Source organism: Sparus aurata, chromosome 22 (genome assembly GCF_900880675.1).
Source record: "Sparus aurata chromosome 22, fSpaAur1.1, whole genome shotgun sequence".
In the NCBI taxonomy this organism is placed as follows: Eukaryota; Metazoa; Chordata; class Actinopteri; order Spariformes; family Sparidae; genus Sparus; species Sparus aurata.
The window spans coordinates 19,865,382-19,881,121 of NC_044208.1; the positions used below are offsets into that span (position 1 = coordinate 19,865,382).

Here is a 15,740-nt window from a genome sequence, read left to right on the forward strand (position 1 = left end):
GTAATCTCTGTCAGTTTGTCAGTCACGTGAGCATCGGCCCTGTTGGATGCTGCCAAGCGCCGCTCACACCTCCTCTCGTCGCCACCTGCTGCGATGGGGCTGCGATGTACGTGTGTGTACGCCAGTGTGTGATAAGACGTGAGTTTGTAAAAATGAGTGTGTGCGTGTAAAGAGAGGAGGGGCTATCAGTTTCAGTCTGTCACACACAGATGGCAGAACTGTCCCTCTCTCTCTCCCTCTCTCTGTCCTACACAACCCCCCTCTCTCTCCATCTCTCTCAGGGGGCATTTAGCACATCATCTCGCTCTTTCTCCCTCCGCAAATATCTACTTATGCATCCTTTGTCTTGTCTTTTAAGTGCTAATTATGGTTAGTTCACATAATACTACGCCTACTGCCTTAACAACCTACATATTAAAGGGTTTTGTGAGGGTGTGCTGATGCCCCTCACTTTAATGAACAGGAAACCGTGCACATTTCTGTTTAAATAACATTTTTTCCCATCTTTTTCCAATTAGAAAGAATTGCCAGCTATCCCCGATCCAAACCATTTTTAAAAACCTTCCTGGTCTTTTATCTTAATTGTGATGCTCGATCAAAATCCATTTTGGTGAACATCACGTGTACCAAAGCACACGCACTCACTCCCAGCACCTCAGTGACGCTGCTTTTGATCCCTTTCATGGCCCATCTATCTCCACTGCTAATTACAGCCCGTCTCTGTGGAGAGACACACTGGTGCATGTATAATACTGTCAGTTAATGGAACCTAATTGGGTTGGCAAAGGTAGCTACTGTAACAACAAGCCGATGTGGCAGCGGTGTGGAAGAAGGGATTTAGAAAAGCATGATGATAATGAGGATGATGACGAGGAGCGGTGCTGTTGAGATGATTGGTGTTGCGTGATTGGGGACGTTTGATAAAAATAAATAAGCGCTGATGAGCTTGGCGCTGCTTGTTGCTAGGCAGAACTGAAGGGAGGGGACTGGTAAGTGACATGAAAGAAGACGAGCAGAAACAATGAAGGATGTTGAGGGTGGAAAAAAATATAGAGCTATACGAGGATGTACGGTGGCATGTAAATCCAATGAGCAAATACTAATTATCTAAACACTGTGGCATTATTTGGTTTTGGTTATGAGTCTATCATTTAGAAGTGGCCCAATGACCTTCACTGTGTCTTCTTTGGTGTTCAAGCAACATATCGTTTTAATTTGTGTTCAGCCTGCTATAACTGATGTCGGGGTTTCCACACCTTTATATAGATCACATTCAAGGACCTTTCAAGGACTTTACAGACCCAATTTGTATTTTTTTCCTTCAAATTCACAAACTGTTTGAAGACCTGTGGCAAGTCTGGGATGTTTCCAGCTACTTGTGGGCCACATAACACAAAATTGGCGCATCTTTTTAGTTGATTTTGTTTGCAAAAAGTTATACACACAGCCATTGTACAGCAACATTATCATTCATTTGGTGAATGGAAGTCCAAAATCTGCCTTCCCTGAACTCTGATTTTGGTCTAAAACAACTCCAGAGGGAGTTACAGCTAGTCATCAACTGTGTCTTTCTTCTGCTTGGTGGGTTTTTAGAGCTTTATTGCTGACTGAAAACAGCTGACTGCTGGGGCCAAAGACAACACCATGAGAGCAGTGACAGTGACCCAAAAAATGTTCAGTCACTCGGCTAAAAAGGGAGCTGCAGATTCTGGTGATAGTTCAGGCCTCAAAGGACGAGCTACACCTTTCACACTGTCATATAGTTTTGGATTGTCGCTTAAAAATATAAATTAAAGCTTCCGTAAAGTTAGTAAACTTATCTGTCAGTGCTAGACATGAAGGTGATTATGATGAGAAGAGATCACGATTATGACATAATCTTTGATTTTCTGTCTGACTGGACAGCTAATGCATAATTGTTTGAGTTTTATTGACAATAACCACATGTTACATAACCTGGCTGATGTATTTCGACCTGTTGGCACGTTTTCTGTAACTGCCGTCCGCCTGCAAAAGACCAGCCACAAAACATACGCTGAAACCCATGTGAGTGTGGATCCACACTGTCTGATTGCTTATTGATTATCCTGCTTTGCAGAGCAGAAAGCTGGACTTGTGTACCTTGCTATGCTCATGCTGGTGGCACAGGATTTAGTGACTGGTTACACGTGCATGAGAGCAAGACTTTAACTTCAGGATATAACCTTAGAATGATAATATATCTTATAGGAAGTTATTACCATTACAGACATATATTATGAGAGTTTAAATAGGACTAAATCCATTCCCTTGAGACTGGTTGTGTGACCTCTATTGTCAACAAGGAATTAAAGAGCTTAAACACTCTTCAAGACTCAAACGGACTGAACAGGTGTTCTCAGTGGACACCTGTTGTCTTTCAGTTAGGACCCCTGGGGCTGGGCGGTGGTGACAGGATGATAGCACAGTGACAGGATTGGCGAAGGAGGGGGGGGGTTGCTGAATTTATGCAACCTCCCAGGTGGTGTTTGCGTACCTATCAACATCAATATTGCAGGAAGTAAACTACAGCACGGGGGTCAAACAATGGGAAAGACGAGGAACACCTACCGTTTGCTGGTGACTCACGTTTTACACACAGTAAGCATCAGATTACAACCTGCCCCTCCCCACTTATCTCCCTTTATCAGTCTGCTTTTAATCTGCAGGTACACAAGGCCACCCTAACATTTACAGTCACACACTCACCCGTGTTAGCACACATACACACCCATTGACACACACTTCTAAGCCTTTTCTCACACCTGCCTCAAACTCAAACTGTTATCTGAGACATTAGTGGAAAACACAACTTTCCCAGGAACTTAACAGGTGCAAGGATTAACTAGTATTCTCACTTCCTGTTGTAGGAACATTAAACATTTGTCACTCTGTTGTGACTCTTTGAGTTTGTTTGACAACAAGGCAGTCTGTTTCTCTAAGAACGCGGGACAAACAGGAAGAAGATCTCACACTATTGTGTTGTTGGCTAAACTTTGGACTGAACACAAATTACAGGCTGGGACATTTTTACAATGTTGTGGACAAACACGGCCGATCATTACCTTGATGCCATGACAAATATGATGACGCCCAGCAACACTCCCACTAGTGAGATTCGTCAGAGTGAATATATTGTCTGAATTGGCTGATACGAATGTTAATGATTTATTGGAGATAATTATTGGTATCACTCAGAGACTTTGTTATATGAACTATTATTCCACTGAAACAGATTGAGTTAGAGCTGAGAAAATTCGTTAATTAATCAGTTAAAATAGCTGTACCTGAAATTTAGCATGGTGAGGAATCAAAGAAACCAATTTAGGCTGCCTCTTTGTCACCCAACGAGAAACGTCCCCAGACTCTATTAAAACATATTTTTATTTGGTTGAGTTATTAGAAACTTTATAAACTCTGTGTAACACTGTCTATGAGCAATTCTTCATTATTTGAGTCTTCTTGCAAATTCGGCAAATGTTTTTTCCAAGCTATTTCTTCTATTTCTTCTCCGTTTGTCCCAGCAATGTTCATGTTTAGAGTCTGATATCCGTTCACAAGTAGTCACTCTGTACACGAGTGGAGATGCCTTCTATTGCCAGTTATGAAATGACATACTAAGCGCTGCACTCCAGTTGTGACTGGATGGGACTGTTATGTTCAATCTGACTGATCCTTACCTCGCAGGGCAGTCTTGAGGTTGACTTTGGCCTGACGGTGGAGGTCTTCTACGCAGGGCGGCCTGCTGCCTGGTAGGAAGACATTCTCCTGCTGGTGCCACGGCGCGGTGTAATGAACCGTCCACTTGCTCTCCTCATCCAGATTAGACACGGCTGCAGAGACACACAGATGAGAAATTTTTTGTTTATCTTCAGTTATATATTTACAATTGTATTGACCCTAGTGGATCTCCTGAATGATCTTTTACTAGACAATCTCCTCAAGAACTGCGTCCAAGATCAACCCCACGGTTTACTGTCTACTGAGGGGATTTGTTTATATTTGGTGGAGAAAAGGAAGTGGAAGATGGTTCTTTGCAACGAGGTGTCAGACTCCACACCAACAACACGACACGTATATGAGACATCACTTGGAAGGCCACACAAGTCAGAGGGGGAAGGGGGGGCGAAGAGGAAATTGGAGGGAAAAACTACCCCAATGATGTCTAGCTCAGAAATTCAAACATGCCACAGAAAACCTTTAAGAAAAGCCATCTTTTAGGCAAGCTAACATGTCTTTAGAGATATCATAAAGTAGCATACCAACACTGTGGGCGCTAACACCTTGCACACCATTTAACACATAGCTACATCTCAGATAAACAAACACAGCTGACACTGGGAAAACCACTTTTTCTGTGTTGTTCTTTGTGTTTTTTTAAATTTTCTAGAGCACTTTTCTCAGTTAAACATCATCTAAGACATACACAAAACATCATGATGCTTTTCCTAGTTTCCCCTACAACTGGTGGTGTCTTTAAGTGCGGATTATCTATGAGCTGAAGCTTAGTCCCATACTGCATTTGTCAGCCACTCTGAATACAAGTTTTACCAAAATAACTGAGCTATAAACATCAATATCAACTGACACAAACACACAACAGCCAAAAGTCCGGCTTACCAAGTGAGCGTATCCAAGCCAAAGTTGGAGACCGTGGATGCAGGACTACCTCCATTTAGCCACATGCTAGTCAAGACTGCTATCTGTTTGTCCCTGTCCTGACCATCACAACATGTCCATCTGACTGAACTGAGAGAGATGTCTGGAGAGGAAGGGGACGGGACACGCAAAGGGGCTGGGAGTTTGTGGACAGTGTGTTTGAGTGCTTTTTCACAGGTGCTAATGAGCTGTAGTAGGATGCATTGTGAATGTGTGTGTGTGTGTCTGTCGGGGGAGGATATAAGACCTCTGAGGTAGAGGTGGAGGGTGGGGTCCTATGACTGCAAATTGGTCACTGAAGAAAGTGTGAGACAGTGTGTAACTGCTTTGATCTACAGATAACCTCTGATAGGCATCAACACTGACCATTTTTTTAAGGACCCGTCGCACTTTTGCTTTTACGTCAGAGTGTACAGCAAAGTTTATCATAGTTTTGTGGATGGATTTATAGAAGACTGGCAAGGTTGTCAAGTCCTGTTGGTGCTCAAGACCAATGGCACCTTTTTATAATGTCTGTCTCTGAAGCTTGTGGAGGAATGGGCAGTCGTTAACTGCTGGTCTAGTAAAGGAGGGGGGTCATTGTTAGTCAAGTTCTCTCTGCCATATGCAACAGCTACAGTGCAGCAGTTGTTGGTAATTAGTCTGTCCTCAGGCTCCCTCCGTCAAAGCACATACAATATATACACAGGTTACGGGACAAGGTACAACTGAGTAGTCAGCAAAAGACAAATGTAGTCAATGAAGTTAGAATACAACTGTATCTTGCTAAATATACCCCGAGTTTGATTGCATATTTCCACATGATGGATAATTCTAATTTTCCTGAAACACTTTTATATATTCAAATATATAGAATTAAGCAAGATCTGTGGCCGTGATTTATTGTTATTTGATTGATTGGAACCCCTTTTTCTAATTTTGCTGCTACCCTCACACCTACACGTGTCACATGCAAGGATTACACATAGACTGCTAGCCTGAGTCGGACAGTGCTTGTTCGCATGTGAGCCAGGTGTAACACACTAGCCACTCACTTGAATCAACTTATTATAATCAAACCTCTCTGGCACTCCAAACTATTTAAACAAACTGCTCTTTGCAAATGATTGAAACAAATGTAACATAAGGGGGGAAGAAGTCAGGCAGCCAAACCCAACACCTAATGGGAGTCAATGAAAAGACACCCACTGTTTGTTACATGTCCACATTATGTGCGCGTATGTAAAAGTCTGCCCGTGTTGTTACACATGCTGTCCGCACTGGTCAGAATAATCAATCGAACGCATCACGAGGCAAATCTCCCTCGAGTCCGTATCAATGAGCTGCATGAAACCGAAACACACACACACAGTTGCGACAAAACTTCATATGTGAAGGTTAAAAAAACAAGCTGGCCGTTGGTTTCGATCTCAAAGTCCAAAACAGCTCAAAACATACCTATGAGCAAGGCAGCAACGCACCAGCTCTTTTCACCTGTTTAAATAAGGATTTGATTTAGTTCATTTCATGTGAGACCCTTTTCTCAATGTCTTGCTCTCCCACACAACACTCATCATCACAGGTATCCCACCCCCACCCTTCTCTCTGACCATGGGGTTTGAATAGACCTCGACCGGGCTATAGGAGACCAAGGACATGGGGACCGTGGATACAAAGCCTGTATTGTCCCTCTGCATCAGTCTCCACATCAGGCCTTTCAGTGCCACAATACCCTCTAGCCTCTCGACACACACACACACAGTCTCACACACACCGGACTGTGGCGCGAAAGTCTTTCAGACGGCTACTAATCCCTCTGTCCATTGACATCCCAGCTCTCCCTGCACACATTGACAAACACAGACTGGCAGCAAACAGCCTCCTGAAAACATACACAAAAAGGCTCCAAGGTGCATCTGAACCAAAGGCTGAACACAGTAACCCCTGGAACATGCATCTGTATGCACACACACGGACACATCACAAGTATTTGCTGTTGGGATCGATAACAGAGATTGTATCGCTCCTGAACTGGGTCCCCAATCACCCAGCAGCCAATACAGTATTGACTCTCATGTATTACACAACTTTCGGTTTCCTAAAGGTCAGCACACGCTTGGGTCAGGTCAGTTTTTCATCTATAACACATAGTTTTTAAAAGCTTCAAAAGTCTCTCCCTTCCTCTCGATGATGTCAAATATTAAAAAAATGATAATCTAACATTCAGATTTTAAGTACTTTCATGTCCAAAACCTTTGTGCACTCTTGATATTATGACCAAGCTGAGCGTGTGAGCCCTGCACAGCGTGGAGCTCACTATCCCCTGGACCGCGGGGGGGCTCAGCCTCTTCAGGAGCAAAGTGCAGGCATGTGCAAGATGGCAAGTTAAGATGTGAGGTGTACAAAAACGCTGAGCTAATGATTAACAATATCACCTCAGCCTTGACTGCAACACACACACACACACACACACACGCTATAAATACACCTGAGATTAAATCGGTCACAAGCAGCTTGCACTGCATGAAGCAGGTCTTTGTTATACCTCACATGCTTAATTCACAGCCACTGTTCAAATAATAGCCATGTAGCCTTAACTAATCCTCCCAACCGTAATCTACGCATGGCACACAGACCTAGTGTGTTTTCCTTTGATATCAAGCTCAGATCAGGTGAAAGATTTAGAACTAAATAAACATTTGGAAAACTTCAGGCCCATTTATTTCTAATAGCGAAGCCTTGACTTTAAGTGCTTCCAGCTGCCACCTTAACAAATACCGTCAGGTCATTTAGGGCTCGTAGTTGTTGCCTCTGTGAAGTCTTGGCTTGGTGGTTACCTGGTTACAGGGTGCAACAGAGGGTTGTCTCTAGGATCGGCAGTGGAAGTTAAAAGCCCACAGGTAAACAGTAGTTTTACAAAGATTATACTCAAATCGTTAAAGCTGGCGCGTGCCCACCTTTGAGACAGAAAACCTTCAAGGAAGAGATTTAAAATGGCTACTGAAATCAGGTTAGACACTCTCACGTTCTGTCAAAATTATGCAAAAACAGTGCAAACAACTCATGTGATAGATGAATGGGCAACATAGAATATGAGTAAACATATCTTACCCTTCCTTTTGAAGTATTTAATCACAGATTTTAATGAGGTCCCGATAAACACCATTATTCCGCTTTAGTGTGCGTCTCTTTCCCTTAAAAAAAAAAAAGTGTCCTTACAAGGCACAAACCCCCCCCAAAAAGACGGGACGAATGAGTGCTGGTGTCCGTTCACCACTCACATTCTCACTACACGGCGGCTTGAGTGAGTGTGAGCGTCTACTACGCCGACAATGAGCCTCTACCCCTATCTCCCCTCTCCAAACACACACACACACACATACACACACACACACACGGTCCGCCACTCCCCCCCATCAACAGCACCATCACTCCTCCCTCAGGCGGTCCAGTCCTCGGAGACACACACACACACATACACAGAGACTAACACACACACACACAGCAGGAGGGGTGTAGGACCGGCCCCTCTGTTCCTCTGTGCTTTGGTTACCAAGGAGTTCTGGCTGCCTCTCCCTTTATTTCTCATCATCAGTCGCTCTCTCACATTGTCCCACTCTCTCTCCACCCTCTTGTTCTTCTTTCCTCAGCAGGGTTCAGAATATAGCTGAAAGTTAAACATGCTTTATTGGAACGAAGAGGCACTCTCATGCCGTTTCGCTGTGAAGAGCGAATCTCATTGCATTCAGTCGCTCCCTTCTTCTTTCCTTCTACTTTCTACTCAGCTACGCTTTCGCGCAAGCCGATCAGCGTGTTCCCGGTTTCACCTCGACGACAGACTCATCTGGGGAATATCTGCGCATCTAATTAAACTATCAGCCACCCCTACAAGAGCAGCTCACACATCCTTAAAAAGGAAACGTGTTGAGCTTTTCACAAGGGAGGATGCGGCTTCCACCTGCATGCAGAGTGTCATGCAAACCGGAAACATTGTTAGATGCAATAAAACACACTCAAGAACTGACGTTTATGTTGTTTGATCTCATTTAGAACCATTTTATGGTTTGTTAAAACATCTTTTTCGGCCAATTGTGTTGTCTAACCCAGAGATTTTATCCAGAATGTTAATTTTTTTCTTCTCTCTGGATGTTTTCTATCCACCCCTCTTTCCTCTGTCTGATCATTCTTAGCCTGCTGTGTGCGCACATGGCCACTGAATCTGTGCCACATGAATATAGATCACATACAATCCTCCCATTGTCCAATCCGCTCACAATCTATCACACACACACACGCTGGCAGCCACCCATTCAAACCCACGCATACGCGCACCTACACACACACACACACACACACACACACACACCCAGAAAGGCAGGGCTGCCCCTCCCTCCTCTCCGCGACCGTATTTCTTTTCAGCGCAAATGGTTGAAGAGGGGAGGGAGGGAGGGAGGGCTGCAACAAGAGCTTGAATGGGACTGCAAATGATCCTTGAATTTGTGGGTAAAAAGGTTTCCCCTCCCCTCATCCCTCCCCCCTCCTCTACTCTCCCCAAGACCACGGTCATCTGGAGCTTTCAGCCCGACTCTGAAGTGTGCTTTGATTTGTCGGTGTGTATATTTGTTGACCAACATCACCCTACTGTACGCTGTTAAGTGTCTATTCACAGTTATTTGTGGCTGCTCTTGTCCTTGAGTTAAAGAGCTCTAAATCTGGCTAATGTTTCTCTTTAAATGTCAAATTCTTCTTCCTTTTCATGAAACACTGCTGTAAGGATTTAGAGACGTATCGCTGGTTTTCCACACAGACATGGGTTCACACAAAGTCTTCCGTTATGATGTACATTCAAACTAAACAGTGGATGAATACACTAATTTACTCATTTAAACTAATATCAGAATATCGGCAACATTTAAAAAATCATACATTTGAGCCCTGTTTTTATCCCACTTCAGGAGCGATATGGACCCATTGACAGTGACGGTAAACTCAGGATTAACTCAGGTCAACATGTCAGCCTGAGAGTCTGCCTCCGCGTTCTGTCGCTAGCCTCTGTTTGGCTTCCATCTCGTACCGTTTGGCACGCGTACAGTATTAGGATCATTTGTGCAGACGCGAGCCAAAGCAGCATCACTCATTAAAGAGCCTATTGTTCTCAGGACAGTGTCCACACACACACACGTACACACACACACACACACACACACGCACGCACGCACAGTGTGACAGACAGGTCAACAACTCTATCCGCCGAAGGAGGGCTGCTAATCTAGGCCACCTCTCGGATTAGAGCTATCCGTCCATTCAGCCATACGTCCATACATCCTTCCGCTCATTCCCAGTGAAGAATGGAAGCCTCCCCCCTTTCATATACCCCAACCCAGACAATATCAATCTTTCATCTGTTCACATGAAGGAAGCGTGCAGACGCAGCGGATGAAGCTTGGACCTCAGAGGAATAGCTTATTTAGCCCCACAAACCTCTGGGATTATTATGAACACGATTAACGAGCTATCCTGCTCGTATTAGCCCTCGGTTATGCAATTAATAAATCTTGTTTACTAAAGCCGAGGTGATATTGGCTTTTATCTTTCCTTACAACCCAAACGTAATCCTCAAAATGATATATTGGCAAACGATCAGGAGTGTTTTCTAATTACTCACCAATAAAATATGTGAAAAATCCCTGTCACAGGTTCCCATATTTCGAAGGAGACATCCTTAGATATCTTGTTTTTTACGACCGACAGTCGTTCAGTTTGCCTTCTGGCTTAATTGTGATGTTTTGTAGGCATTTAATTATTCATACTGGTAATAAAACTGATGAGACCATCAAGCAATAGTGAGCACAAGCTCTCATCACATGTTCGTTAGTATGCGGTGCTGTGGCAAGACGGTGATTATCTCTTCTTGTTAAACATCCAGCGGAAGGTACATGAGAAAAGCCAGTGACCCTCGGAGAAGGAACAGAGAAAATGGGGGCGGTGCTGTGAAAAATTAACATGTCTTGTTGCACCAGACGTGATTAAGACTCAAGGGTGAATGTGGCAGAGTGATGATAAAGGAGAGACTAATGAACGGTTCCTGCGCTTCCTCCTGTCATTGCTCCCCCTTTTGTCATCTTCCCTGTTCAGTTTTCACACCTCACTTGGATCTCCCCATCAACCTGGCACGGCTACACAAAACCTCTCACATACACAGTCTAGTTTCTGTTTTTTATATATTTTTTTTGCCTGTTTCTATCCAAGAGCGAAGTGCAATTCCCTCCAGCCCTGCCTCTATCATTTGATCAATCCCCAAAGCACACACCTCCCTCTCTGGTTCGATATCGGAGTCTATCAAACATCCGTTCAAATTCCCAAAGTGCCTGAATCTGACATCTATGCACACACTCACAGAGACGCACACACCTCCCCCTCTATCTGACAGGTCTCAGCTTTTGTTTTTCCTAATTGGACTTAAGAAGGTAGAGCTAAGCTGACCCCCCTAAAATCCCTCAACTCTACCTGATCAGCTAATGTGAAATCCCCCTCGCTCTCTTTCTGTCTCCATCCACACTCTGTTTCTTCTGTCTTTCTTTCAGACATGAGAGCTTTCATGACGGCTAATGTAATCTAGACTGTATTGATTTTTACCCCTCTTCCCTGTCTCCCTCTTCTGTTCTTCTTGCGCTCTGACCTTGTACACCTTCCCCTTAATAGTTTGGAAACCTGCAAGGCGGAGATAAGCAGCAAAATGCGAGGGGAGAAAAACTGGGACACTCTGCATCTGTGGGGATGATAGTATATGTGCTTGCTCCAAAAATGATGACAAATAAGAACTCAAGTAACCAAAAAGCTGTTGTGAGATTGACACTGACAAAACACCCCAACGTTTAGATTATAACCCTGTGAAGCAACAAATGTTTTCTATTTTCATATAAAAAAAAAGGAAAAACCATTGAAAAGTAAACTAAATTGTTTTTGCTTGGATGTCTCCAACAGGAAATGTACCACAACCCCTGACAAATGAATAAATAAATACCCTATGTCACATTTCCCTTCGCCTTCGCCTCCCCCCTTTTCTCTTTTTCTGTGAATGAAAATCTATCATTTATAGCATGTAGAGCAACACGCTCTCTCTCTCTCATCCCTTCCCCCTTTCTTTCATCCCTACATCTCTGTGAATGGAAGCGGAGCACCAGGGGTCAACGGGAACCCGATCGCTTTGGTTATTCTCTCAGATATAGAGGAAGGCATGAATAATCTATCAGGAAAGAGCGAGGAGGAGAGAGCGGACGTAGTAGTACAGTATGATGATCAAACGCAACATTTAAATGCAGGATTCTCTTTGCAAAATGAGCATTTCTCGTCATTTAACTGTTGCTTTTTCACACTTTCACACAAGATTATAGCAGTAGTGTTTTGATGACGCTGATATGAAAAAGTTTAAGGAAACAACTCTCTACAGCGCTAAAAAAAAAAGGAACTTAAGCAAAGTTAAACTTCAAAGTCACTCCTGAATAAACACAGCTCTCTCTCAAACGTAACACACACACACACACACACACACACACACACACACACACACACACACACACAGAAACCAAGGTGACAGAGAGGCGAGGCTGAGTAAACAAGCTGCGATCACTGTTTTTCCAGCACTAATGATTTTAGCACGAGGTAAAGTTCCCGCGCAACACACAAACAAGTTCGCAAAGCTCCGGCACTTCCTGAATGACCCCTCTCTGACACCGAACACTTGCTGTCTCCCTCTCTCAGCCCCTCCTGTCTGTCTCTCCCTCTCTCTGTCTGCCTCTCTTCTGTTTAACTTCTGTCTGTTCAGCAGTTCAGTTACTGGGTAACCCCCCTCCCCCTCCTCCTCCTTCCTGCCCTCACCCCCTCGTCTTTCCGTCTGACCTGCTCTATTGGAGCAGCTGGGATTCCTTCACACACAGACACAGACGCACACACGTATACACACAACCTTTAAATTCACACAGGCGATTTTGCATCCCATAACTGCCCTCCATTAATGAAAAGTGCACATACAAATGAATTGCCTTCACACACACAGATCACCCAACAAACACTCCAATCAATGACTCAGTTTGAGTCGTCATTGCAGACGGCAAAGCCCTCCCTGTTTACCATCAAAAAGTCAATGGATTGACAAGACAAGGCTTTGTTTTGGGTGGTTTTGAATGAGCCCATTTGCATGATTACATGCAGAATATGGAGGGCTTAAAAGAGGTCAGAATGAAGGGGGCAAAAAGTACTTTAACCTACTGTAGTGGGTCGAAACATGCCATTATAGTGAAAAGGTTTAATTGTGTGCAGAAGGAAAGTAGCTTTATACAAATAAAGCAGATGTGTGATTTCAATCCAGTTAAAGGTCCCTGTGAAAAAAGCAAAAAAAAAAAACTGCATAAACTGGGGAGATTTTTACGTTCAAGTCAGCAATGAAAACCACTGCATTCTGTGAGTGTGTCTGTGGGTACGCAGGGTTTATTCTTCTCAATGAAAAGGCAGTGGGGCCTCCCTCTATAGGCTGCTCCTCCTTTGTGATCCATGAGAAAAATCCTCAAGTCCGGCTGAGACACTGCAAACGTCGCCCTGAGCATGCACACATAGTCACTGACATAATCAGCCTCTGATCTTTGTGCGTGTTTTCTTATGCACAAGCATATGCATGTGCATGTGCTAGCCTTGATGTGGTGTGACACACACACACACACACACACACTTATATTTGTTGTTTTCTGTTCAAACACCCTGTAGCTCTTCTCACACAGCTTGACGTGTGTGTGAATCAGAGAAATGTCTTTGAAAAAAGGAAGCACAATACTAATGCGGGAGGAAAAAATGGAGATGGTATCAAGAGCAAAACTTTGGCACAAAGGACGCGAAGAAAGAGAAGCAAAGTCTGCATCCGCAAAATGTTGAAAGAGACTTTGGTGCGGTGGGAGCAGCGGAGCCATATTGCTGAGTAGCGATGCGAGGCAGGATAGAAAAGGCAGCGTTTAGAGAGACAAAAGAGAAAAGGAGATGAAGGCAGCTGTGAGAGAAAAGTTTTGGGTGGAGGGCACAGGAACAGCTAAAGTGAGAAGCGAGAGATAGATGTAGTGTGAATGCAAAACATCCATAGGTAGAGACTCAATAAAAACAGATATTACACAGAAAAAACACATACACAAAGGCCCAGCAGGCTTGGCGGTCATGCCTAATTTTCCTCTCCCCTGGCGTCTGACCCGGGCCACCCTACCGACCCCCTTTGAAATTCAAGCCAGGATAAAAGAGATAGACAAGACAGAGAAAACAGATAGCAGATGCATGTACCTCTGTTTGAGCATGTGGACAGACGAGACTGCATTAGTGTCTGATCTGGGTTGGCTGAAAAACATTGTTGAGCATGACTTTGTGCCTCAGCATGGTAGCAAAACAAGAAAAGCCTTAAAAACAAAAGGCAAAGTCAACTTAAAGCTGGAAGACTACAAACTGACAAGGAGGTGTGCAAGCGTTTAATAAGTCCTTCCTATTCATTTAACAAGCAAACTTTTATGCTCCAATGTTAGCTTCAGCAAAATACAGGGGAGGTCACACTTAAAATGTTAACGCTGGTTGAGTAGGGAGTTTAAATGGTGTTAATTTACGAGCGGGCTGATTTGTACGCCTGAGCTTTTGGTGCCTTAGGAGAGGGTGGCAGTTTTGTTGCTAACTTAAGGCGTTTTATATCCGTGTCAGGATGGATTTGTAGCTAACCGTCGATTCCCCCCTGGCAACAGAGCTTTAAATCTAATGCAAACTAACCCCAATGGTGTATCAACACTCCCTCCCCCCTAAGTTGGCAGGACAATAAAATGAAACTGAAACAGACCTCTATCTGAAAGTGTAAAGTTGTTGGTGGGACAACGTTCATCGCTTGTTTTTCAGGTGATTTGATGGGCTTAAGAATTGTGAATTGAGTGGCCCAAATCTTTTTGTAGCCACAGTCGATGGCTTTTTCAGTCAGTCAATCCACAAATTTGGGCCTGACTGAAATTTGGGTAGGATGGATTGCCATGAAATTTGGTATGGGCATCATTTGTGCCCAGATGAAGGGTCCAAATGCCTCTGATAATCCCCCTTATTTGTCTTTTAAGTTCCACTTTTTAATTTTCTTTTGTAATAAGCATGCTAACTCACTAAACTTACAAAACTGACTATACTTCAGCATGCAATTGTGCACACCTTAGCATACTGAATGTAGCATTTAGCATAACACCCGCTAACATCTGGCTTACGTCTTTGATGGAAAAGGGTACACTTGGCATTAATTCGACTTTAATAGTCACAGCTATTTATCAGCTCCAGCTCTGATTGGCAGGAATCGAATCTTTCATGACACCCTTGTGAACGCGCTAACTTCATCTGTAAGGCGCTGAAGATTTTGATGTTGGCGTGTAAATACTTTTCCATCCGTCTCTGTTCAAGCAGCGTTTAGTATGAAATTGAGTATGAAATGGAGAATGATGTAAAAGCCTATTTTTAGGGTTTACCTGAATTTAAAATGAACACATATTTATGCCAATTTTAGTGTACAATTGGAAAGTGTCTTGTTTTTCCAAACTAATAACAAAGGTTTGTTTTATCAATTCTGTTCTAAAATCCCATGTCTCTATGTTTGTATTGTGCCACAGCTAAACAGCACTGTGGCTAGACAGCAGGTAAGTTATTCAGGTTTGACCTTGGCGTAAAATCAATTTAGCAGTTTTCTTAGCATTCAATTACTACACAAAGCTATTGCTACTCTAAACTCTGGCTCTGCAGGTGTAATACATGTCCGACATGCTATCATAACACAATTTCCCGGTGGAAAAATCCATCCAGCCACTGGTAGAGTACCATAAAGACGCACCCCTGGCAGCCCCGGACTACATTAAGAGCCATTACCATCCCGCCAAACTGTCTCCACTCATATTGACTCCTGGCCCTTCTCACTCTTCAGCGGACCCCCAAGAGGTGCCTTCACATCGATAACCACAAGGCCAAAGTGTGTTTGTGTGTCTCACTGGTCCTGTGCCTTCAAATGGCTTACAGCAGGGTGACATCACTATGTAAGTGTG

General features: G+C 43.7%; 1 protein-coding gene across 12 annotated transcripts in view; it reads right to left on the reverse strand.

Moving 5' to 3' along the window:
• Positions 1 to 15,740, reverse strand: part of nhsl1b (NHS-like 1b) — a 106,928-nt gene that overhangs the window by 17,021 nt on the left and 74,167 nt on the right. For 9 of the 12 annotated variants that reach the window (XM_030405393.1, XM_030405391.1, XM_030405390.1 and 6 more), the window contains exon 2: positions 3,699 to 3,851. In XM_030405393.1, coding sequence (XP_030261253.1) covers positions 3,699 to 3,851 — 153 coding nt within the window. Of the gene's footprint in view, positions 1 to 3,698; positions 3,852 to 4,638; positions 4,709 to 7,767; positions 8,142 to 15,740 lie in introns of those variants that run through there. The other 3 variants (XM_030405399.1, XM_030405396.1, XM_030405397.1) reach the window with 3 other exon arrangements.